This window comes from Phoca vitulina, unplaced genomic scaffold (assembly GCF_004348235.1).
Source record: "Phoca vitulina isolate PV1807 unplaced genomic scaffold, GSC_HSeal_1.0 scaffold46, whole genome shotgun sequence".
Classification (NCBI taxonomy): Eukaryota; Metazoa; Chordata; class Mammalia; order Carnivora; family Phocidae; genus Phoca; species Phoca vitulina.
Genome location: NW_022589749.1, coordinates 519,925 through 545,870, shown reverse-complemented (window position 1 = coordinate 545,870; position 25,946 = coordinate 519,925). Strand labels below are relative to the sequence as shown.

The 25,946-nt window shown below is 44.3% G+C and overlaps 4 protein-coding genes across 7 annotated transcripts; 2 read left to right on the top strand and 2 right to left on the bottom strand.

Annotated features, from left to right (window-relative positions):
- Positions 1-526: 526 nt before the first annotated feature.
- LOC116648965 (cytochrome c oxidase subunit 6A1, mitochondrial) lies at positions 527-2,531 on the top strand. The gene is made up of 3 exons (XM_032431340.1): positions 527-674; positions 826-968; positions 2,254-2,531. The coding sequence occupies exons 1-3, from the start codon at positions 566-568 to the stop codon at positions 2,335-2,337; spliced, it is 336 nt and encodes a 111-aa protein (XP_032287231.1). The 5' UTR covers positions 527-565; the 3' UTR covers positions 2,338-2,531.
- Positions 2,532-3,048: 517 nt separating this feature from the next.
- TRIAP1 (TP53 regulated inhibitor of apoptosis 1) lies at positions 3,049-6,392 on the bottom strand. Its single transcript, XM_032431341.1, has 2 exons — positions 6,196-6,392; positions 3,049-5,204 (listed from the first exon to the last, which is right to left on the bottom strand). Exons 1-2 carry the CDS (start codon positions 6,340-6,342, stop codon positions 5,121-5,123), a joined length of 231 nt encoding a protein of 76 aa, XP_032287232.1. The 5' UTR covers positions 6,343-6,392; the 3' UTR covers positions 3,049-5,120.
- GATC (glutamyl-tRNA amidotransferase subunit C) lies at positions 6,388-21,730 on the top strand. 4 transcript variants are annotated; one of them, XR_004302597.1, is made up of 5 exons: positions 6,389-6,518; positions 6,613-6,785; positions 14,571-14,674; positions 20,377-20,451; positions 21,652-21,730. XR_004302597.1 is itself a non-coding variant. In XM_032431338.1 (4 exons), exons 1-4 carry the CDS (start codon positions 6,438-6,440, stop codon positions 20,388-20,390), a joined length of 372 nt encoding a protein of 123 aa, XP_032287229.1. In that variant the 5' UTR covers positions 6,389-6,437; the 3' UTR covers positions 20,391-21,410. The 4 variants fall into 4 exon arrangements, 3 of the variants coding, with proteins under 3 accessions (XP_032287227.1, XP_032287229.1, XP_032287228.1); XM_032431338.1 differs by lacking the exon at positions 21,652-21,730 and having other exon boundaries at positions 20,377-21,410; XM_032431337.1 differs by lacking the exons at positions 20,377-20,451; positions 21,652-21,730 and adding an exon at positions 16,256-17,362 and having other exon boundaries at positions 6,390-6,518.
- Positions 17,726-24,661, bottom strand: SRSF9 (serine and arginine rich splicing factor 9). The gene is made up of 4 exons (XM_032431335.1): positions 24,392-24,661; positions 21,668-21,828; positions 19,718-19,890; positions 17,726-18,215 (listed from the first exon to the last, which is right to left on the bottom strand). Exons 1-4 carry the CDS (start codon positions 24,577-24,579, stop codon positions 18,072-18,074), a joined length of 666 nt encoding a protein of 221 aa, XP_032287226.1. The 5' UTR covers positions 24,580-24,661; the 3' UTR covers positions 17,726-18,071.
- Between the last annotated feature and the right edge of the window lie 1,285 nt (positions 24,662-25,946).

Here is a 25,946-nt window from a genome sequence, read left to right as displayed (position 1 = left end):
CTCACTCATTCATTTGTACTGAGTACCTGTTACGTGCCAGGGACAATTCCAGGCTCTGGCAATGGTGCCCTGGAAAACTCTGGCATCATAGAGTTTATATTCTAGTAGGGGAGACAGACATAATAATGATGACGACGATTATGTCAAGTGCAAAGAAAAGTGACGTCACAGAACGGGGAGGAACAGGAATGGCATTTCAGATGAGGTGTTCTGAGTTCAGAACCTCCAGTTGCTGTCCGCGCACTCCAACGAAGACAGCGCTTCCGGACGCCAGCGTGCCCTCCATAAACCTCTCTTTCGCGCTTAGCCTCGCCGGGTCTCACCAAGGTGCGGACTGTAAGGAGAGGGGCGTGCACACGGGAGGTGCAGAGCGCATGCTCCTTCAAGATCTGTGGCTCCGGGGATTTTAACTAGACTCCGACGGCCAAGAGCAGAGTACGCAGGCTCGTCGCGTTAAGACAAGTGGGAAGGCTCCGCCCAATAGGAGCTTGCTTTTGAGGTTGTGGTCCCGCCCCCAGCCCATTTTCTACTTCCGCTTCCGGCGCTGAGGTTGTCCAGGTCGAAAATGGCGGCGGCGGGGGCATCTGTGTCCCGGCTGTCTGGGCTGCTAGGTCGTTCCGGGGCACAGCTGGGGCGTTCCATGTCGAGTGGCGCCCACGGCGAGGAGGGCTCAGGTACTGGAGCTGCGGTTGGCGGGGCGGGCCTCAGCCCCACTCGAGCGAGGCGGAACAGGAATGTGACCTTGGCTTGAGGACTTGGGGTTGGGGGGGTGAGACCCGGGCGGGGTCCCCACACCAGGCCTGAGCGGTCGTGCCTCCTTTGCAGCTCGCATGTGGAAGGCTCTCACCTACTTCGTAGCGCTCCCTGGCGTGGGTGTGAGCATGCTGAATGTCTTCCTGAAGTCGCGTCATGGAGAGCACGAGAGACCCGAGTTCGTCGCCTACCCCCATCTCCGCATCAGGTCCAAGGTAGGCCTTTGTAGGCTCTTCGAGCATCCGTTCTCCTTTTATTACAAATGCCTAGTCTGAGTTCTTCATTCTCTAAAATCGTGTAGAATTTGTCATTTAATTCTTACAGATTTTTATTTTCTCCGGTTTCATGGAAATGTAACAGACTTGGGGGGGGGCACATCTGTTTTTCTTTTTCAAGGTCATACAATAAGTGCCCTTCAGTTTTCCTTTTTTTCCTGATCCATCCCACCTCTGCCTTCTGATACTGTTCTGAAACAGTTGTCCGTTGTATGAGACTTGGAGGTGTGGGAATCTCCCTTAGAGTGGCAAAATCGGAAGGTGGTTCGCACTTCTAGGACCTGGGCATCTGGCAGGTACTAGCTGCATGATGAAGAGACTAACAGCTTCTCTTATTCCTACCTCTGCTGGTTATTTTCTCAGCTGTTTTATCCTTTGCTATTGATGTAGATGTAATCATTTGTTTTCCATTGCTTGTTGTAAGTATTCTTAACAAGAGGCCCTGCTGGCTCTTTAATAACTATTATATCACTTAGCCAAGATAGGACTGGCCTTATAGAAACTTAAGCTAGAGTCTTAGATTCAGAAAGAATTTTTGAGTCTGAGCCCCATTCCTGCCCTTGTACAAAGATGTAAAAGCCATATACCATAGTTTTCAACCTCAATACTATTGACATTTGGGGTTGGATAATTCTTGTTGGGGCAAGGGGCTATCCTCTGAGTCCTAGGATATTTAACAGCATCCTTGACCTCTACCCACTAGATGTCCTCTCCCAGATGTCTCCAGATGTTGCCCAGTGTCTTGGGCAAAATCATCCAGGTTTGGAAACCACTGCCCTAGAGCAATGTTTTTCAAAGGCAGCATGCAAAAAATTGAGGAGGGTAGGTTGGTTTCCAATCCAGAGGTTTGTTTTAGATCTGGAATGAAGCCCAAAGTCTGCATTTAAATAAGCATCTTCTCTCATTTACCCACCTCTACCATTCTGATACAGATGATGTGAGGATTACACTTTCATAAACATTGCCCTCATAGACTAGTTGCCAGGGCGAGGCTTATGAATAATGAACTTGAGCTTGCTTTTCCTACTGCCTACTTTAAAGGCTCTCCTGGAAGTTAAAAGAGCTCCTTTAAATTATCGGAAGGCTGAAATACGCCAGTAGTTAAAGGACTAATTACCATTTTGTTTTTATGTATGGTCTGTCACCCTTTGTCTGAAGCAGTTCATGGCAGTGCTGTTTCTGAATTCTCTTCTGGAATTGCCTAACTGACATCTTCACTCCACAGCCCTTTCCCTGGGGAGATGGTAATCATACTCTATTCCATAACTCTCACGTGAATCCACTTCCAACCGGCTATGAAGATGAATAAAGAGAACCTGGACCACCACCCAGTGGGGACCACAGCACTGGTTTGGACCATGACTGCACACGGACCAGAAAAATCTATGGGACCTTAAGCTCACCTTCTTTACTTGTATCAAATGATGACCAGTATACTGATCTTCCATCCCTTTGCTTACGGCAGGAGATGGCTTAAATAAATAACTTAAGATTGGTCCATGATCTGAGAGTTGCATTCTTTGGTGTTTTTCCCTCCAAAATCAGCATTGTTATTTTCGTTTCTATAATGAAGGTTTATGGCTGCCCTGTACAGGCCTCTGGATAACAGTGTTTATAATAGGCTTGTTCTTGGTTTCTTATACCTGGAGTGGGTAAAGCAAAGGGACCGTAAATGGAGCTAATTTAAGTATCAAGATTGAGTCCTGACAGACTTTGGGTGGTAAAGATACTGAGTAGAATACCTGCAATTTACATCTGAAAGAGGTATCTTTGACTCTCCAGAAGAAGTGCTTACTCTGTGTCCTAGCTTTCTCTTGTCCCATTCCACCAGCATTTGCTGAAGAATATTCCCTGTGGTCAGGTAATTGGCTCCAAAGTGTCAAGTTCTCACCTTGTCATCTCTCAGGACCATGAAGGTTAGAAGGGTCAGAAACTTTTGGAGAAATAAAGGCAGTGTGACACATTTCTGCATATAGCAATTAACTTTATTTGTTTCTGGAATTAAAACCTTCCTGTAGCATTAAGAGTTAGAGAGAAACAATAGTAATAGTAACAAAGTCACCCTTACAGAGCATTTAATTTCTCTTCAAAATTTAAAATCTTTGAAGTAGCTGAGATAGTTGGAATCACTTTATGAGCAGGATGAAGTCAAAATAGAATGAAGAACAATTGGGCACCTGGGTGGCTCAGTTGGTTAAGTGTCTGACTCTTGATTGCAGCTCAGGTCATGATCTCAGGGTTGTGAGATCGAGCCCTACATCGGGCTCCACGCTGTGTGGAGCCTGCCTAAGATTCTCTTCTCTCCCTCTCTTAAAAAAAAAATAAAAATAAAGAACAATCAGAAGAAATTATTCCCTCAGTAGCAGTTACAATGAAAGAACATGGTTGGCTTGGAGTGGTTTCATTCTCAAGGCTCAACCAGACAGTTTTGTAGTAAGATTCAAGAAGCTACCAGGTTTTGGTATTGCATAGTAACATACTAGTACTGCAAAGGTGAGGCATATGGACACACAGGGTATAAAAGCCTTTCACAGTAAGGGAGAAAAGGATCCCTGCTCCCTTTTCCATTTTGTGATCTAACCGCAGCCTGTGCTTGTACTTCCAAGTCCCCAAAGAACCATTGTACTTGTGGTCAGTCTGAGTTCAGGACAGATGTACTTTTACTTTGGCTTGCTGCCTGGCCTCCCTCAGCTGGATTTCAAGTATCCAATTTTTAATCCATGTATATAATGGAACGTAACCAGTCAAAATGTAAATGTAGAATGTATTGAAATGACATTAAGGACTGGTCATGTTAAATATGAAGTGGTCACTGGTAAATTGGAGAGAGGCTAATAAAATTTCCATCTTCTGTAAATTGTTTCTTACTACATTGGTATATATAATTGAACCAAATTACTCAAGACATGCAATTTGGTGACTACCTGACATTCCAAAGTGTGTAAGTGCTCACCTGATCCTGACATTTTTTTTGCAGGTATAGAAGCATATTAAGTTATTTGTGTAGCTTACTGTGGGAATAAACTTTAGAAATCAGTGAGGTTTCTAGTTGTTTTAGCACACTATTTACCTTAGATAAATTTTCACTTTTTCTTCACCTTTAAATTATAAAACAAAACTTTCCCCAGTGTACATATGGGATATGTGGGGTTACAGTGTAATACTTGTTCTGTAAAGTGTACTGAGTTCTCCAGGGGCAAATAATGAAACTAAATGTTACAATTTATTCCATCTTCATGATTACAAACATTACAGGCAGGACAGGTACACAAGGCAAATAAAACAAACTTCTCCCATTTAACTAAATGCAGCATTTTGGCAGTTTAATGATAATACAGGTTGGCTTGCTTAATTTGGGCTGAAAGCTGGCAACAGCAAATCTTTGCAATTTAGGATCTTCTTCCATTGTTACTCCAAGGATCTTCATTCCTAAACTACACTATGAGCTCAGAAATGGTGTGTACTGCAACATTCTTCAAGCTTTCACATCTTAATCAGAAATCTGACACCTCTTCTTAAGGCAGAGAACTCTTAAAGCTGTCTTCCTCTTGGCTAACCCAGTCCACCAGCAATCTTAAAAGTTGTTATTATAAAAATAAAACCGTGCTCCCAAGCATTGATTAAAACTGTTGTGCTGGGATCCCTTTTCAGAGCCTTAGCTCCCTGAGAGAAAAGAGAGATCGTAACCAATTGTTTCCATGAATAATAACCCTAGTACAATGTACCTAATGTCCTTTGCAGCAAAGCTCAAGAGGTCAGGCAACCCTGATCATCCTGACAAGTTTATCAGTATTTACATACAAAGGATATTTAAAGCTGATCCCAGACCAAGTATTGCAACCATAATCCCAAGAAGTCATTCAGTTTAAGCACATGGAGTTCCTGCAAGATGCCAGAGCAAGTGAGAAATCATCTCATAGCAAAGAGTGATGGTTCATCATCTTTTACAAGTGAGAGGAAATCAAGGAGGAAAGAAAACTCCTCCCTCCTAAACTCATCAAATCGATGGCTATTTTCACAGCCTTAATTGACGAAATCCAGTGTCCTCAATTTCCTGATTGGAGGAGTCTATTTTCAAGGTGACTGTCAAGGTCAAGAAGAACTTTCAGGCTTTTCTTTGCCATGGCCCATGAATTCCAGTCCTTCAATGGGAATCTCTTTCTCCTTTATTGCTTTCTGATGGAGAAGAAAACACATGACACAGGTCTATGTGAAGCTTAAGGACCAAACTTTGTAACTATGATGGTACAAAAGTAAATCAGATCAGACCAAGGGAACACCCAACCATGACTGGGTTGTACTTTTTTTACTGTACTGTACTTGACTTTTTTTTTAACCTGAGTACCATTACAGAGAAATTAAATGTAAGGCCAGAGAGAGAGATTGGAAAGGAGTTGTGAGGAATTGTCAGTGTTTCAGATGTGGAATTTAAACAGTATCTCCACTCTGTTATGACAGACACAAATTCAAATCTGAGTTCCAGGACTTAGTGGCTATGTGACCTTGAGCAAGCCTCACTTTCCTATCTATAAATGGGATAAAGATAGCAACTTGGAATTACCCTGAGGATGTTTTAACTTAACTAATTGGGAGTGTTGTGTCCAGTGCGGTTCTTACAATCCAAAGCAGTTTCACATTCATTGAACTAGAATGAAAATTTCCTAGCGGGTTGAGAGCTACAGCAAGCCAAAGAAGGAATTATAACAACAAAATGAGACCCTCATGTCTAACACGCCAGAGAGACTAACACCCCTCTTCGCCCCCCAACAATAATAGTGGAATAGTGCACCACCGCAAAAATCATGGAAACTATTCTGGTGAACTTGAACTAATCACTTCCTATTTGGGGAACGTTCCATGTATAAAATACCAACAACTAAGCCCACTTTACGAGTTTAGGAGGGGCACCAAATGAACCAAAGGATGTTTCCGTGCTCGGTAAAATGTAAAGCACTGTAAAAATATTTAACTTTGTCATTCAGAGAGATACCGGGCGGCCTTGGTGGTGATGGTGGGGGGAGAGCTCCGGCCACTGTCCTCACTGAGGCTTTTCTTCACCCTCCCCATCCCAACCTCCGCGAAATACTACGCGTGTGGCGGGGACACCGCAGAGAGAAGCAGGGGCGGGGGGTAGAGACGAAAGGGCCCTGGCCACCTAAGGGCTCACCTGAACACACTGCTGATAGCGCTTGAAGAGGTCGGTGCACGGGTCTCCGGAGCCGTCCCCCTTGAGGAACTTCTCGGCAAACCAGCGATTGAAGCACTGGTCGTACTCGCGCTTCATGTCGGTGCAGGCCTCCCCTACGCTATTCATGGCGGCGGCGGCAGTAGCGGCGCGCTCTGCTGTCGTCACTCTTAAGTGCGTCGTCGGCTTTACGCGAGGACGCACTACGGCGGCTGAAGAGAGAAATGCGGGCGCGGGCGGTGAAGCTGGGCCTTCGGGCCTGGGTAGGCTGGCGCCGGGGCTTCACCTCCAAGGCGGATCCTCAGGTAAAGTCCGGGGGCGTCTAAGCGGGTGGTGAAGCAGGTCAGGAGGCGGAGCAGGCCCCACCCGTGACCCCTCTTCTCCGCCTCATCCCCCCAGCGTAGTGGCAGGGTCACGGCCGAGGTGATCGAACACCTGGAGCGTCTAGCGCTTGTGGACTTCGGCAGCCAAGAGGCCGTGGCACGGTTGGAGAAAGCCATCGCCTTTGCCGACCGGCTCCGCGCCGTGGACACGGATGGGGTGGAGCCCATGGAATCAGTACTGGAGGACAGGTAAACACTCGCGGCTGCGCACCCCCAAGCCTTGCCTGTGGCGCTTTCGCAGCCATTTGAGGTGGCGATGATTAGTGTGTCCTTTCACAGAAGGGAAAAGAGCTTTAGCGAGATACAAGAACTTGCCCACGGTCACCCCGCGGGTAAGTGTTTTCATGCTTTCCTTTGTTCATTATGGATCCTGTCACTCCGTTTAAAGTCCCCTTGGCCTCCCAGTGTAACTAGGAACCGTGTCCGAACTGCTAATCATCGCCTTTGAGGCCCTGCTTCACAGAGTCCCTGCCTACCACTCGGGCATACTGCTCTTTTTGCTCCAGCTACATTAGCTTCCTTACTGTTTCTCCAACATGACAAATTGTTTCTTGTCTAGGATCTTTGCGTTTGCTATTTCCCTTTCCTTGGACAGCCTGTTTCCTTGGCAGGTGTTAGTTTATCTCCTCGGTAAGGCCTCTCCTCCAAATATCTTCTCCCTTAACAGTCACCTACTCCTGATCTTGTTGGATTTTCTTCTATTTCTTGGTTATCTTATTTCTGGTGATTTGTCTCTTGTTAATAGAATGTGAGCTCATGTTTGACTTGCCTACTTGTTGGATTCCTGTCGCAAAATATGGCCTGTACATATCTTATGACCTAGTGGTTCCCTGTGGAAACATCTGTAAAAGTGCATCAAGATGTATGCACGAGTGTTCACGGTATCCAAACCTGTTTATAATACAAAACAAAAAACAACAACAACAAACTCCTAACAAGGGGCGCCTGGCTGGCTCAGTCCATAAAGCATGCTGTGATCTCCAGGTCATGAGTTCCAGCCCCAGTTGGAGGTAGAGTTTACTTAAATTAAAAAAAATTTTTTTGAACCCCAAGAAACAAAAAACAGAAACAGTCTAAGTGTCCTTCATGGCTAAATACATCATCATACAATGGAATATTTGACAGTTGTTTAAAAATAATGAAACAACTGGGGCGCCTGGGTGGCTCAGTTGTTAGGCGTTTGCCTTCATCTCAGGTTGTGATCCCAGGGTCCTGGGATCGAGCCCCGCATCAGACTCCCTGCTCCGTGGGAAGCCTGTTCTCCCTCTCCCACTCCCCCTGCTTGTGTTCCCTCTCTTGCCGTGTCTGTCAAAAAAAAACAAGAAAAACTTAGGATACATTATATCCCCCCCCATTAAAATAAATAAATAAATGTAATGAAACAACTATGCTGATATGAAAAGATATATTTAATAAAAAAGGCAAAGTTCAGAACATTGTGTATGGGATCATCAATACTTTAATGTGTTACTTATTTGACATATTCTGGTATATGCATTAAGTTTTGTTTTGTTCCCTCAGAGCATGCAAGAAACTAACAATAATTAGTTTTAAAAGAAAGTGGAAATGCAGACAGAGGGAAGTTCTAACTTTTCATCTTATACTGAGGGCCAAAACACAAATGCCTAAAGGAGCAGAGTAGTAACACAAGAAGTGACGTAGTGTAGTGCAATAGGGAGGAGCAGGTCTTTGACAAAGCAGTTTGTGAATATTATACTAAAAGGATGCACAGCCTCTCCCCACTTCTACCAATTCTTGCCAAATCTTAATACATTTTAAATTTTTTAAAGATTTTATTTGTCGGAGAGAGAGCGGGCACAAGCAGGGGAAGAGGCAGGCAGAGGGAGAAGCAGGCTCCCCGCTAAGCAGGGAGCCCAATGCGGGTCTCAAACCCAGGACCCTGGGATCATGACCTGAGCCGAAGGCAGATGATTAACCAACTGAGCCACCCAGGCGTCCCGAAATCTTAATACATTTTTATTTTTTATTTATATATATATATTTTTAAAGATTTTATTTATTTATTTGAGAGAGAGAATGAGAGAGAGAGAGAGCACAAGATGGGGGAGGGTCAGAGGGAGAAGCAGACTCCCTGCTAAGCAGGGAGCCCGATGTGGGACTCGATCCTGGGACTCCAGGATCATGACCTGAGCCGAAGGCAGCCGCTTAACCAACTGAGCCACCCAGGCGCCCTCTTAATACATTTTTAAAGAAAATGCTCTTTTTGAAAAGCAGACTTGTTTGCTGGTTAGGACTACAGTTTCTTGGGAAGGATGGGTATGTAGCTCTTAAAGACAGAGGCAGTCTACAACTCTGTCCTACCCTTTTCTTGATGGGGTTTTTTTTAAAAGATTTTTTAGTTTGAGAGAGAGTGCAGCACGGTGTGCAGGGGAAGGATCAGAGAGAGAGGGAGAGGATCTGAGAGAGGGAGACAAGCAGACTCCTCGCTGAGTGGGGAGCCCAATTCTCCGCTCGATCCCAGGACCTGAGATCGTGACCTGAGCCGAAACCAAGAGTCGAACATTCAACTGAGTCACCCAGGTGCCCCCTTGATGGGATTAAAAAAAAAATACACTCTTAGGATGCCTGGGTGGCTCAGTCAGTTAGGTGTCCAACTTTTGACTTTGGCTCAGGTCTTGATCTCAGGGTTGTGAGTTTGAGCCCCACACTGGGCTCCATGCTGGGCGTGGAGCCTACTTAAAAAAAAAAAAACAACTTAAAAACAAAATACTCTTAATATAGATGGGAGCAAAAAAGATTAGCTGCCACTTGCACCAATTAGGAGAACCAGACCTATCTGTGACCATAACCTCTGTGTAAAGTGCTTGCTAGCCTCCCATTCTCACCTCCAGTCTTTGATTCCTTCACATCCTTTCTCTATTTTGTAATCTGATGCTCAAATCTACATAAGTCAATGTTTCCCCAAAATTACGTAGCACTTCAAAATAGAAATTTTTTTAAACGATTTTTTTTTTTTTTTAAGATTTTATTTATTTGACAGAGACACAGCGAGAGAGGGAACACAAGCAGGGGGAGTGGGAGAGGGAGAAGCAGGCTTCCCGCAGAGCAGGGAGCCCGATGTGGGGCTCGATCCCAGGACCCTGGGATCATGACCCGAGCTGAAGGCAGACGCTTAACGACTGAGCCACCCAGGCGCCCCTAAAAGATTTATTTATTTATTCATTTGACAGAGACAGACAGCGAGAAAGGGAACACAAGCAGGGGGAGTGGGAGAGGGAGAAGCATACTCCCCACTGAGCAGGAGCCTGATGTGGGGCTCAATCCCAGGACCCTGGGATCATGACCTGAGCCGAAGACAGACACTTAATGACTGAGCCACCCAGGCACCCCCAAAATAGAAATTTGAGGTTATTCTCCTACCCAGGCTCTTCAGGTGGCTCTCCAGTGTTCTTTAGGATAAAGACAAAAGCTCTACCATAACCTACAAAGCATCATTTAACCTAGCCCCTGCCCACCTCCAGGATAGGGCTGTAACTTTCAATTCCTTGAGCTCTCCATTCTATTTCCTTCTTAGAATCCCCTACCTCATCCCACCCACTACTCTTTTTTGCCTACTTTTTCTTTCTTCAGATTTCAACTGCCTCTTCCTCAGATTCTTCTCTATCAAGTCAGGCTCCGTTTCAGGACCTGTGGCTCTCTCATGGTATTCAATAGAGCTGTAATTTTACATGTGTTTATACATCTATTTGAGTACTATTTATTTATATATTTATTTATTTTCCTAGGTAATCTGTACACCCAATGTAGGGCTTGAATTCATGACCCCAAGATCAAAAGTTGGATGCTCTACTGAGTGAGCCAGCCAGGCATCCCGTATTTGAGTAATATTTAAATAACTCTGTCCCTCTCCTACTGTTCATCCATGTTCCAGGGAGCATATCTGTTATTATTCATCATATGCTCAGTATCTTAACACCTAGCACTCAGTAAATGTTTGTTGAATGTTCTTTAAAGATTTTATTTATTTATTTGAGAGAGAGAAGGGGGGCAGAGCAAGAGGGAGCAAGAGTCTCAAGCAGACTCCGCATTGAACATAGAGCCCAATGGGGGCCTCGATCTCACGAGCCTGAGATTACGACCTGAGCTAAAGCCAATAGTCACTTAGCCAACTGCACTACCCAGGCACCCCACTGAAATGTTCTTCATTAATATCTTTGGGAAAGGAAGGAATACAAGCACAAAGAGGAGACAGAATTTCCCAGATCGTGTGGAGGGAAACTGTAAAGAAATGCAACTATTACTCAGGGAAGAGTTTGTGAAAAAGATGAAGAGGGATTTGGATCTGGTAGCTGGAATAGTGACTTCATATTCAGTGATCTGCAGTCTTGCCATAAACTTGGAAACCAGTTTAATTATTCCATTTTAGAGATGTAGCACTTGTAGGACTTTGTTTTTTGAACATATTGCCTCACTGAATCATGTTTGAAATGGAACCCAGTTAAGACAAGTGTTAAACCGTTTTAGCCCACACTAGGTGTAAAAGCACTGACTGGCTATTAGAAAGCTCTTGGCACATTAATACCCTATCCTTTGGTTTTAGCTAAAAAGCATTTAGTGCCTTTGTCAGGCGCTAAGATTTTATATGCATTGTCTGATTATCACATACAATCCTGGGAGGTAAATACTAGTATCTCCTTTATAGATGAAGAAACTGAGGCACAGAAAGCTTATGTAACATGCCCCAGAGTTTCACATGTGTAGTAAGAGAATCCAGAACTTGAAATTCAGAGCCTCAGTTCTCAAATATACTTCTAGATATGCCGTCCAAGGGACGCCTGGTGGCTCAGTCAGTTAAGTGTCTGCCTTCAGCTCAGGTCATGATCCCAGGGTCCTGGGGTCTAGTTCCACATCGGGCTCCTTGCTCAGCAGAGAGCCTGCTTCTCCCTTTGCCTGCTGCTCCCCCTGCTTGTGTGCGCGTGCTCTCGCTCTCTCTGACAAATAAAAAATAAATTTTAGATACGCCGTCTAAAAGCCAACCCCTAGGGGCGCCTGGGTGGCTCAGTTAAGTGTCTGCCTTAGGCTCAGGTCATGATCCCGGGGTCCTGGGATTGAGCCACGCATTGGGCTCCTTGCTTGGCAGGGAACCCGCTTCTCCCTCTTTGTGCTCTTTCTGTCTCTGTCAGATAAATAAAATCTTTAAAAATAAATAAATAAATGTCAACCCCTAGAACCTTTATTTTCTCCCATCTCCAGAGACTGACTCAGATGATGACATCTCTGACTGCAGCCAAATACTTCTTCAGTGCTTAGGATGTCCCTCAGAATCTTATTTGAACCAAAAATTCTTAGCCGAATTGATTCTCATTCCAGTCTGCATCAAACTAGAAATTAATTAGGAAGGAGGGAAAAGGCTTGTAGATGGAAATAGAGTGGTGCCCAGAGAAATGACTCCTGGCAGCCTGACACCAGCAGCAGAGTGGTCCTATCCGGTCAGTCTAAGGGCCAATAAAGAAAGGCATTTCTTTTCCGGTGCTGCCATAGTGCTTTCCATTAAATTGCTTTTTATTAGCATTTCCCACAGTTACTGGTTAAAGTGCTTTGTGAGCCTTTCTCAACCAGGATTTCATCTGAACCAGAACACATAAAGATTCAAATGATTTTTTTCAGTGCTTCCCAGGATAGTATATAATTAATATTAGCCCATATTTTGTTATCTATCCCATAGTTATATTAGTCCATAGTTGATTTTATTTTTAAGATTTTACTTATTTGAGAGAGAGAGCACGAGAGGGGGGAGGTCAGAGGGAGAAGCAGACTCCTTGCCGAGCAGGGAGCCCGATGCGGGACTCAATCCAGGGACTCTAGGATCATGACCTGAGCCGAAGGCAGTTGCTTAACCAACTGAGCCACCCAGGCGCCCGTCCATAGTTGATTTATTATCAAAATGGGTGTCCTATAGTACTTGGGCTAAATTCTCTTGTAGAACCCTGAGAAAGAGGAAGTGAGATAGACATTTAGTCAATCAGCAACTGATAGGCACCTGGTCCAGTTTGGAGTTTTATGCATGATTCTGAGGTCAAGAAAAGTTAAGCAACTTGCCAAGTGAACCACTGATGTGCCACGCTCACAGAGACGCTGGGTTCAGTAGCCTACGATTATGAAAATAGGAAGGTGTGGGTTTCTTCTGCAAACAACTCCATCATAAACAGTATAACTAGGTGAAAATGTGTGGCATTTAAGGGAGTGAATTTTTTCTGGAAACATTACTTACATAGGAAACCTGATTATCAAATGAGTGAATAAATCATCTGCTATTACATCTGTGGAGAAGCAGTAGCTTTTAACCACCTGTTGGTGGTAGTAGAGTCTCACTTCATCAAACTCTCCAAGCGCCCAGGAACAATCAGCCTCCGGTATGTAGGGGCTAGGCAGGTACTGTGTGCTCACGGCAGGTTAAGCGTGGAGGTATACTCTGAATGAGGAGAGGTGACTGAGGTGTGCCCAGGTGCACTAACTCTTTCTGAAAGGAGCAGGTGCTATTCAGCACCCACCTCTTACTGCAGTGAGAATGCAGGTCCTGAGAATTATCAGATCTTCTTTAACATTTACTCTTCCCAGCAGTTTTAGGAAGCATTCCACAAATAAGGAAACAGGTACATGGAGAGGGTAAGTAACTCGCACACGTGCCATGTGTGGTACTAAGATTTGAATTTATCTGTGACTCAGGAGCCCAAGCTCTTAGCCATTTCATTATACCACCCAACAGAAATACAAACTCCAGAAGGTCCAATGGTCACCTTTACAGAGGATTTTTATTTTGTTCTCCAAGTTCTCATAGGCCCCCATATGGTTAAAAAAAAGAAAAGAAAAAAAAGTGCAACCTTTACTTTTTTGGCAAGAAAGTTAAGGTCTGGGAAGATCCATACTTGTCCAAGGCCACAGAGTTAAGAGTGCCAGATCCTGGAATAGACCGCAGCTCTCTACAGTGCGTACCATGAGTGCTTTTGTGTCTAGCCCTAGGGTGGGTGCCACAAAAGAAACAGAACAAGTCCTTTCCTAAAAGGATCTTATCATGACAGCTTCACCCTCTGCAGCCTTTGCCTGGATGTTCATGTCACATCCTTGCCCTTTTGTCCCATTAGGTTTAGCCCTCAGTCTGTCTGGCTCAAAGCAGAAAGAGCTTGGCTGCTCCCCTATCAGTGATTGAGCAGACTGCTTATTTTTCAGCCCAAGTATCTGGAAGCAGGCTCAGATATCTTGCCATGCACTTTTAAACCTTGAAACAGCAGTGAAGCCCCATAGATATGTTCAACCTCTGTTTGGTTTCACTAGTTTGCCATCTGGACATTTTAATGAAGCCACTAGGCCCCGAGAATAGTGGAATATTCTTCAGCTATGCAAGGGCAGGCACCTCCATGTCCCTGAAGGTGGCTGCTGTGAAAAAACAGCTCATGTTAGGGGCACAAGAACTGTGCCAATTCCAGTCCCGTCACTTGGGACCTACTGTCTAAGTCACTTATCCACTCTTGAGCAAGTTTCTTTCACCTGCCTGGAAGTCCATTTCCCATCCCACCAATCCATCGGTTTCTTGCTCATCCTTTAGCAGTGACATCACCTATTCTGAGTACCTGTTCCTCACCCAGGCTGGTTTAGGTGCCCCTTTCTACTCCCTTGGCAAGCTTTGCTTACCTATTAAACACATCATATTGTAATTGCCTTACCTGTCTCCATCAAAAGCAACTTACCCATAGTAATCATGCAGAAATATTTATTGAACATACCAGTCCTCAGGAATAATTACCACTTACCTCATTGAGTGGTTGAGAATCTATAAACTGTAGATTGTTATTTGGTCGACTATTGACAATAGCTCCTCCATCTTTGAGTAGTGACCATAACTCCAGAATGGAGTTCTGAATATGCCGCTCCATTTTCTCCCATTCTTGACCCTCTCCACCCATGCTATAGAAGCCTGTTCTCTGAGAAGGTAACCTTCAGCTTCTGGTTTTGTAGATGTCTATACTTGAGATCTGACAATGTGGTAGAAGGCAACTGTGCTGAAGAACTACTACAAAATGCCCATCGAGTTGTGGAGGAGTATTTTGTGGCCCCCCCAGGTATGTGTTCCCCAAAGTGGCTTATTAACATATTGTCCCTCAGGTGCACTAAGAATATAGTAGGAGCTGTATGGTCCGAATTTGCTACGTGAAAGTACTTTAAGAAGTATAAAGTGGGAATTAGGTGAAGGTGGTCAAAAGGTACAAACTTCAGCATACAGCAGAATGACTGTAGTTAACAATACTGTATTCTGTATTTGAAAGTTGCTACGAGAGATCTTAAAAGTTCTTATCACAAGGAAAAAGTTGTAACTGTGTGAGATGATGGATGTTAACTAATCTTGTTCTGGTAATCATTTTGCTATAATACATATATATCAAATCATTGGGTTGTACAACTTAAACTTAGACAATGTTGTATCTCAATGATATCTCAATAAAAGTGGAATGAAAAACCCCACATATATTAACAGTGAAAAAAAAGTATAGGTGGTGGCAGTAGACTGGAGGGGTCACATGCACCTCTAGGGGCCAGTCTGTAATAGGAACGTGCAAAACAGGACTGGGGCAGGGAGGTGTGTATATGATGTCAAATCCGGAGCTCAAGCTCTGCCTGAAGGGGCAGCTAACACTCACTGCTTCTCATTCAGTGCCAGGCAGTAATGTGAGCCCATTTTACCCGAGAACCCGGACATCTGGCATTTTCATGTGTGTGTGGTATTTCCCAAATTTTAAGTATGGGAACTAATTCAAAGATTTAAAAAAAAAAAAATACCATGTAAATAAAACATACCTGCAAGCCAGATGCATCCTGTGAGCCATCATTTTGCAACCTTGGTGTTTAGATTTGCATCTTTAAAATTTACTGTGACTATTTTAAATAAAAACTTAAAATAACTCTGGGCTAATACTAAAATCCAGAATCTTGGGTAGGTTGAACTTTTTAATCTCCTCTGCAGACACCTGCTGCACCCTTCTGGATATTTGGGAATGGGACTAGCTTGAGCACTCAGGTAACTGGTTTTCCAAGTACCAGCTTCAGGTTCCGATCATCTCAGAGAACCATTCTAACTAGCCTCACAGACAAACATCAGTCCCCCAGCCCCTTCAGGGGTTACCTCTATGATCAAGACCAGCCAATTAAAGGAAAGCTTTGCTTAAAGTAAGAATGGGAAAGAAAGCTTAGAAAATTGTGGACTCGACTCTAAATCATGCCTCTGATTCACTAAACCACCTCAAATTAACTGTGAAGAGAAAAAAGATTTTATGATCTCTCTCAGAATCTGATAGTTGTCACTATTTTAGCAGACAGCCATTGATCACATATGCTATTTGTCAAAAAGAACTTTGTGTCAGACTTTGCTTCTTGAGACAAAGTGAATTCACAATCATTAGTCTTTCGTTCCACTCCTATATGCATAGAACTGGCTAAACTGTCTCTGCTCCTTATTGAAAAGTGTGCATTTATTAGGCTTCACTTACAACTGTTATTCTTTCAGACACTCAGAAAAACAGGATAGTAGCTACACTTATTTGCACTGCTTATTTTTCATCACAAACCAAGTGATAAGTTAGCTCAGTAGAACCAGCTGGGAAGCAGACTCAGCTATAACATTCTTTTTTGTTACTGTTTTCAAACAGGTAATATCTCTTTGCCAAAGCAGGATGAACAAGAGCCTTTTTCACACAACTGAGTAGCTATTCTGGGAATGGGTACCCTGTGAACACGTGGAAGCCCAAAGATAGTATTTTGTTACTGTGAACAGTAATGTTCCAACTTTCTTCAGTCACCTGAAAAAAACTGATGGTTAAGTATTTTTTAATAACTCTCTGAAGACAAAATTGGGAAATAATCTAGCCAAAACAAGGCAGTGAGTTCCTACTGCTACTGGAAGAGGTATTGTTACTTTCCAGGTATTTATTCACAGACTGTTCAGTATTTAAGATGTCATCCTCCTTTATCTCCTCTAGAGACTATCTACCAAACTGCACTTAAGTGAATTTTTCTATTGATGTAACTATTAGACAGTGCATCTGATCACTCTGTGACAACGTGTGTTGTACTTTTTAGTTGCTGTTTCTGTCAATCCAAGAAACCTTATATCTTTACCAAATTCAGATTTGTTCCTGGGTACCCACTTTGTTCCCAGCAGAAGGCTAACTTTCTCCTAAGGTGTGAAGAGTATTCAAAGTAGACTCTACAGCTTCTGAACTCCTAACCTACAATCATCCACTATCCCACAAAGTGATTACATGCAAAAGGGATGCTAGCCACAGCTACAGTTTTTCTGCAAAGAACCTATGTCAAAAATAGCCCTGGGATAGCTAACAGTACTGTACTGTACACTAAAAATTTGCCAAGAGGGTAGATTTTGTATTAAATGTTCTTACCACAAATAAATCTTAAAGGAGTAGGGAAGCAACTTTGGGAGGTAATGGATGTTTATAGCCTTGATGGTGGTGATTTTTTCATGGATACACACTTAACCCCAAACTCACTGAGTTGTATAGATTAAGTAAGTACAACTTTTTACATGTCAATCATACTTCAATAAAGTGGCTTTTTTAAAAAAGCCCAGGCCTGGAAAAAAAGTAACTTACCCACCCCCACCATGATTACTGAATTGAGTAGAATCCAAGATAGTGGAGTTTTTTGGTTTTGTGTTTTAAGAAAGTTCAGATACCAAGGATAAATGAAACAGATTTACGGATAAAAGTGATAGAACCAAAATTTAAAGAGATTTTTCCCCCGCTCCAAACTGCCACATTTGGTTTTAAAATCTTCCAATGATCTTTATGCTGCTGCCAACTTTAAAAAGTCTGTTTTATTCTTTCCATTTCTTTGCCCTATCTTAAATGCTCCCTTCTTCTTTAAGGCAGCTTTATTTATAAGCTTGGCCTTGAATTATAAGATAATCCTGAAGCAACTCTCGGGATTGAAATTCTCAAACCACCAACATAGCAACTATCTTTGTCCCCAAATAGTTATCCACTTCTGCTCCTTACCAACTGGGTATAAGCTGCTGCTACTACAACTCAATTACTTTTTTCTTTTAATCAGTGTGCCTGTTTGGTGAAATCTATTAACTTAATCAAGGACAACCACACATATCAATTACTAAACGTTTAAAATATATTTCTAAACAGAATGGGCCGACTCAGTCACAGTAACTGCTGATCTCCATAGTAGAGCAACCCACAAAGACACAGCACTGATTTTTTTCCCATAATCAGGGGTGAAAAATATACAACTTATTTCTGAACCAAAACCACAATTTCTGCAGTTTAAAATGCTTCACTGCCAATATGGCCCTGGTAGAAATTATGTATTTTATTTCCTTAAAAAAAAATTAAAAAAATTTCCTAAGACACTAAATCATCAATCTGGAATGTAGATTCTGAGCACAAAGCAGCTCAGTTCACCTAAAAAATAAAGAAAAATTTCCCATCACCTGTCTCAGTAGGGCCTGAAAGGAGAGAAGTAGTGTGGGGAACCCCTGCTTTGGTATGGAGAGTCACGGCCCCTTGACCCAGACCGAGACCGTGAGTAGCCATAGCTGGTGCTTCTCTCTGGATAAACTCGGATGTAGGAAGTTTCACCCTGCAATTCAAACATAAAGAGTACAGGAAAAAATAAGACCCAGAAGAATACAGCACACTAATACCTAACATGGCTACCTAACAATAATAATTAAGTACTGAGCACTTACTGTTTTTCTGGCATGATGTTATCTCATTAAACCCTCACAATAATGCTATGAGGTAGGTATGCTTACCAGCTCATTTCAAGAATGAGGAAAACAATGTTCTTATCTGTTCCAGTGTGACACAATAATAAATGGCAACTTCACATGTGGTAAATGCTCAAATACTAGCCACTACTGTTAACATACCTGAATTACTGCCACTGACCCCTGAATCTAAGAACTAGAAAGGATCTCAGAGGTATACAATTCAATCCTCTACCACTTCATATATGCATCTTTGGATAAATACCTATGGAAGAAGCTAACCTGTATTCAACACTTCTCAGGTGTCAGGATCTGGGTTAGATACTCAGTTATCTTCGTAAGTTAGCTTTTTGGCAAGTCTTACAAGACAGTGCTATTATTGTTCCTATTCTGCATATCGAGGAACCAAGGTTCAGAGCATAGCTCAGCTAAAAAATTATTAAGTGGCAGAGGAGTCATGTCCAGGCTGGCCTGTGCCCTTTGCCCTCAGCCAACACTCTCAGAGGATCTAAAACTGCTAGGATGAAAGAAGTCGGACACAGAAGTCCCTAGGTGAAGTCAGTAATTAGATTTATCCTTGCTGAGGCCCTGCTTTGCAGTATAACTGAGGACCAGATCCTGTTTTGTTTCTGCTCCAAATTCAGTCTGAACAAAAGCACTGTTAAGCTGTGTACTTTCCAAGTCATAAAATTAGGGAGTTATATGAATCCTTAGAGAAAGAAATGGACCCCAGACATACCTAAACCCCATAGTAAGTCAAGACAAGATAACCAGAAAAAGCAATGTCCAGTTGGGTCTGCTGTCTTATCTCAGTGATATCAAAGGGGATAGTCAACATGTGAATCAAATTGAGAGATCTAAAGCAGCGGCTGCCTTCGTGAAAGGAAAGACATCAAGAACTAAGTCCTGAGGATAAGGTGATTACAAGAAAATGCATTACTCTGGGAAAGGAAAAATGAAGTGATAACTTGGCACAACAGCAGTACCTTAGGAGAGCTGAGATGATGAGGTTGGCTTGCAGAGCCCAGACTAGACCCAGAGGAGAGACAACCATAATAATTAGGTTCACAGAAGTACATAACAGATTAAGCCAGTTGTGAAAGGGATGGTATCACAGAATAGCTCACCACATTATGACAGACTGCACCAGTATTCTCTCCAGGTTAAAAACACTATGACTGCAGACTCCTCTCTGTCATGACCCTGAAGGGTTTGGGCATGATGAATTCCTTGGCTTTATCCACTTAAGACAGATCTTTGAATGGTACTGTGAGGTCATCAAATGGCAAACACATGGCCTGTTCCTACTTCTGCTAGGTCAGCTTCAGGTGGAGTGGCTTAGGTGCAAGCTCAAAAGAAGGTGGGAACTCACCTCATGAGAGCGGAATTTGGTGTCATCCAGTTTACGCAGGGCGTATTCCATGTCTTCTTTTCTGAGATATTCAACCATCCCCATTCCATCCTTCTGCACATCTGCATAACAGACGTCCCCAGCTTCTCGCATGTGATCCTTCAGGTCCTGCCAGCTGCCTGATGGCGGAAGTCCTAGGCATGGACAACATAAAAGGCCATATCCTTCAGCCATGTTAACTGACCTGTTAAGAGCCAGCAATACCTAGGTTCCCTTTTTCATCAATCATTGCTTTAAAATCCTGAGGATCCCCAAATCACAAATCGTAAGGGGCATAAAACCAGCGAAGAGTACTAAAGTATGTGTGGTAAATCACCATAAGAAGCTGGTCCTAGGCTAATCTTCCAGAGACCAAGCTCTTCCAACAGAGCAAGAAGTCCACCCCATTACAGATTTAATATCTCTGAGAATTCACAGCCTTTCTTTAGCCTTCGTATTTAATATCAAACTCCCAAGACTTTGAGTTCTAATTTTCTCCATTATGAAATTTATCAGTACCAATTATCTCTTGCTTGACTGGGTTCTCAGGACATGGGAATTTTGAAACTATCCAATGAAAGTAACCAAGGCGTAGCTGAAGGTGACAACACAACAAAAATCTAAAGTTTGTTTTCTTGTAGGTGTGAATGACTAACAAACTAAACAAAGTACCTTTCAAAAGATCACCAACATTCTTCAATACAGTGGGGGAAAAGGTAAGACTCAGACGCTACAACTAGTCGGGAATTATACAACCCTACCTGATGTCATGAAAGGGAAATGTGCTCCTGCTCTCAAAGGCTGTGTTTACCGCTCACAGCTCAGGATTGCAGCCATTTCCTAATAGTTTTCTAAGCAGGATTTCAGAGCAGCATGGAGAGAAAAAAAGATATGTATGACATCCTGAAGGAGGGAATAGAGTTCTGGGGTTAAAAAATTACAAAGGGACACAAGATAGGCAGATACTGAGAGGATCACTCTTAAGTACCATGGAGGTCTGCTGTAACTGTGTGACATTCACATCTAAGAAAGTGCCAGGTTTCTCAATACATTTCACTCCACCATGGTCCTAAAATGCCCCTGCAATGTGCAGAAGGCCTCAGGTCTTTACCACTGTTTTAGTATTTTGAAAAGATGCATAAACCTCTGAGCTTGGCATTTCATCACTTGTCAACACTAGACATTTCATTCTGTATTCTGCAGTACAACCCCTAAAACTCCAAGTTCTTTTGTTTTCTTTTTTATATAATTCCAAAGCCACCACCAAAATCTGGCCTTTTCCAGCATCCAAGGCTAGGCAGTAGTTCAAATCTGGTTCCTGGAATGTCTACCAAGTCTGATACCGAGTACATTACAAAAGAAAACATCTCTACAGAATTCTAGCTCACAGGGTTTTGCCCTCATCTTCCCTCTCAACACTAGAAAACTTTATAAGAAGCAAGTTGATGTTCTACCAAGGCTACACTACCAGTGCAGTTTCATTTGCAAGATACCTGCCTCAGTGGCAAGACGGCAGGTCTTCAGACTGCACAGGCTATTGAAAAGAAAGCCCCACATGTCCCATGCACTGAAGAGTAACAACTAACATTTCTTGGAGGCCAGACTGTGTGCTAAGTATTTTACATGCATCATCTCATTCAGTTTTTTTTTTTTAATTTTTTTATTGTTATGTTAATCCCCATACATTACATCATTAGTTTTAGATATAGTGTTCCATGATTCATTGTTTGTGCATAACACCCAGTGCTCCATGCAGAACGTGCCCTCCTCAATACCCATCACCAGGCTAACCCATCCTCCCAACCCCCTCCCCTCTAGAACCCTCAGTTTGTTTTTCAGAGTCCATCGTCTCTCATGGTTCTTCTCCCCCTCCGATTTCCCCCCCTTCATTCTTCCCCTCCTGCTATCTCATTCAGTTTTAAAGGAACATACCTGAAACAAGAACTCGGAAATCAGATCTTCTTGTAGGAGGACCATTCCTCCCACCGCGGGGCCACCCACCCCGACCGCCATAAGTCCTGGGGAACTCCACACGAAGCCGACACTGGCCATAATCATAACCATTCCTTCCATAAATTGCATCTTCAGCATCTCTGCAAAGAAAGGTTTGGAGTTAGTGCTGCTCAGGAGGCTGACTTCCCAGTGAGGGACCTGAGGAACAAGTATAAAAGGGAAACCTGGAGTCAGAAAAATAAAACAGTCTTGATACACTACTGCTTTTGTGTGAAGACCTTTCATGATATTAGAATTAAACTTTACAACTGTCACATGGTTTTCTAGGTATGGAATGATAATAAAGGGGTAAATAGATGACTTATAAGAGGACTAATTTAGAAAAAAAAAAAATGTTGACAGAGGATTTGATTTCACCAGTATATTTATTTCTCTAACCCTGTGAGCAGTTTCTCAAAATGCCCAGCACACACTAGTCCTTTAATATTCTTCAACAAGGCCTAGTACCATTAAGTCTCTAGAAAGAAAAATTCATTTAAAAAGAAATCAGAGGCGCCTGGGTGGCTCAGTCGTTAAGTGTCCGCCTTCAGCTCAGGTCATGATCCCAGGGTCCTGGGATTGAGCCCCACATCAGGCTCCCTGTTTGGCGGGAAGCCTGCTTCTCACTCTCCCGCTCCCCCTGCTTGTGTTCCCTTTCTTGCTGTGTCTGTCAAATAAATGAATAAAATCTTCAAAAAAACAAAAAATTAACTCTTCAAAAGAAAAAAAAATCAGGCTCAAAAGACAGATGCTTTGTGTTTGTGAGAAATACGCAACTCTCATGTGTACCTTTTCATCACAGTTTGGAAAACTTAAGTTGTGAAGACCACTCTCTGGGTACAGTTCTGCCAAAAGAGGAAATATTCCATGAAGTTACTTTCAGTCTTCCCTAGGGCTCTAGGAGAACCAAGCTGGTTCTCCAGTATTGGATTGGAGAAAGAATGGCCTCAGAGCTTGGATGGACAAGCAGAGCCAAAGATGTACTAATGAAGGCATCATTCAGTTGTCACAGGCACATAATTGCTTATCAAGATTCTAGTCACAAGGTTAAAAGCAATGAGGGCCATGACCAGTGCAACCCTGGCTATATTTACAATGAAGTGAAGCAGAGGCAGAACTGCTAGGGTTGAAGTGCAGATTTTGAATACTGATTGACAAGTTCAAACCCTTTTTCTGCTACTGACTAGTAGCCATCTTTGGATAAATGCTTATATAATTTTCACATCTCTTAAATGTGAGTAATATGCCTATCTCACAGGGTTATTGTAAGGATTAAATATGATACTATGTGTGCAGTGCTTTGCTAGAAACTTGGCATCTAGTGATATCAAAAGACAGCTTTTCTATTAAGGAAGAAAGGAGGGAAGAGATGACAATGTAGCATATCATACATTGTGTTTTAAAGAGCAGCATAGGGGGTTCAAATCCTACCTTGATCCATTACTAGCATTCTCTTTTATCAGCAACTCTAAATCCTCAGTTTCTTCATTTGTAAAATGTGGCTAACACTACCTCTTTTGTAGGTTGTTGAAAATACTGAAGTGGTACTTGACACATGGTGAATGTTCAAAAAACACACTGGAAGTGTTACAGAAGGTTACAGTGCAACCTTCTCCAGTTTAGGTGTGAAAATACCTACTTCCGTTTTTGAGGCAAATGGCAAGGCGCTAAGAATGAGCTTTGTCAGTCATCAAAGCCTCAGAGTGCTTCCTACCTCCCTGTCCTCAGATGCCCTCCTTGGCCTATACCAACACACCAGGTAGGCAAGACACCCCATGGACAGTCCTTGTAGTGAAGCCTGCGGGGCGCAGACTAGGTAAAGCATTCCCTGGGTCACTGCTAGGAAAGAGAGTGGGCTCTTATTTACCCCAAGTGCAGTGACTAGTCCATGCGGCGGCTTCTAAGAACCACCAACCGCAGTTTTGAAAGTTCCCAGGCCTTTTCTGGCTGCAAGGTCGACAAAGTTTGCAAAATCACAAAGAGCCCTTTGAGCCAGTTTAGGGATCGAGAGCTTCCAAATGCTTGGGGCCCTAAGCATCTAGCGGTACCTCCCTCGTTAGAGGAGTGGCGTGAAATCAGAGACCCCCTCAGACCGTTTTAGAAGTTTTTCCATATCCCCGGGGCTTTTATAAGGACGAGGTCGTGGCCTTGCAGGGCGGGGCGCGCGCGGATAGAGATCTGTTCCATCACAGAGACCCCTTTACGACCTCCAAAGGCGACCACATCCCCGCAGTGTGTTCCCCCCTAACGGCGAGTTCTGACTGGGGGGAGGGGTGGGCAGGAAGGGGCGAATGGCCACTTCTGCTCTTCACCGAGTCCTCTCCCGGCTGGTTCCGGGCCGCTTCCCCTGAAGGGTGCCTCTCCAGCCGTGAGGAAGAGGATGATCGTATGGACCATCCCCGAGGCCGGTCTGGGCGGGCCGGAGCCCTCCAAACGCCCAGCTTTTGTGTTTTTAAGTAAAGTAAAAAAAAAGAAATAATCCTAGAGGAAGTGACGACGGAGCAAGGAACGGCCGGAGCCTGCGGTGAGAGGAGGCCTCATCCTCCACCCGGGGGCGCCGTGAGGGGTCTGCGCGGAGGGGGGGAGGGGAGGCCCCGGAGGGGAGAGGGAGGAGGGAAGGCCGGGACCCGCGGCCTGAGGCGGGCGGGCGGAGCGGGGCCTCACCGGGGGTCCTCGAAGCGCACGAAGGCGAAGGGCACGAGGCCGTGCCGGTTCTTGAGCTCGATCTCGCGGATGCGGCCGTACTTGTAGAACAGGTCCTCCAGGTCCTTCTCGCGCACGTCGGTCGGAAGGTTCCCCACGTAGATGCGCCCGTCTCCCTCGCCGCCGCGCTCGTCCGCCCAGCCCGACATCCGCACCGCCCGACGCCGCGGGCCCGCCGCAGCCCACGTCGCCGCCGCCGCCTCAGCCGGGGTCCCCCCGCAGCGTCCCCGCGGGCTCCGAGGCGCTCAGCCGCACTGCATTGTGGGAACGGCGGAGCGGAAGTGAAGGGGTCGGAGGAAGCAAAAGGAATCGTCTTAAAGGGGACGCGGCTGCGATGACTGCGCGTGCGTGCCGGCCGGCGCCCCCTATAGGTGCGTGCGGGCCCGGGGGCAAAGAGAGGGAGAACTTGGAGTCGGGCGAATTGGGTTCGATTTCTAGAATTCTCTGAAGGCAGTTCCTTCGCCGGCTTCATGGACAAGTGGCCGGGACATGGGAAAGTGACTCGGGCCTCCTGGGCCTCAGTTTTCTGCCTTTTGTGAGCACGCCCTGAGGTGACGCGGGGAGTGGCCAGTGTGGGCCCCGCGGGCTGTAACTCTGCGTGCGGGGCGCGGGAGGGAGGGAGCCAGGCCCGGGCCGCAGGCTGACCCGGCTGCGGCCTGAAGGAGTCCCGGACGGTGGGCTGGGTGGGGCTGTCGCGGCCCTCAGACTCAGGTCAGTAGCCCTCTGGGCGACCCTGCCCCCATTTTACAATCGCTTAGAACTGAGGGTCTCAGGTGGACTAAAGATGGGCGTGAGGGGCCTGAGATGGCCTCCAGAACTTGGGCTTGGCATTCAGGGGAGACTAGGAGGGAGTAAAAGTCTCAGCTATCTCAGCTGTCGCTATAGAGTGCCTCCCACTATTTGTGCTTTTAATCCTCACCAAAGATGATGGGATTCCGATATTACAGGTGAGAAAACTGAGGTCTTACAGTGGGGTCAGGATTAGAACCTGCAGCCGTGCTCCCAGCCTGTGGGCCGAGGCTCTCAGGAGCTCAGGGAGACTGCCATCTTGGCACTTCTTCACATTTACCTCCCACAGTTCAGGGCACTGAACCTGGGGACGTGACAAAAATAGACATCTAAAAAGAGCTTGTATATTAAAAATGAAATCTCTGGAAAAAAAAAAGGAACCTCTGTGGATTGATGCGTGGGCAGATACGCAAAAGCAAACACAGCGGAATGTCAACTGTAGAATCTAGACGGTGCATTCGGTATGTTCAGTGTACCATTCTTTCAGCCTTTTTGTATATCTGAAAATGTTTATAATAAATGTTGGGGGGCAGGTCTGAAACTTGTGAAAAACAAACTCTAGGGGCGCCTGGCTGGCTCAGTCACGGGTGACTCTTAGATCTCTGGGTTGTGAGTTTGGACCCCACGTTGGGTGCAGCGATTACTAAAACAAATAAACTTTAAACAAACAAACAAGCAAGAACTCCATTAATGCTAGCAATAGCAAGAGAATAAAACTAAACATTTA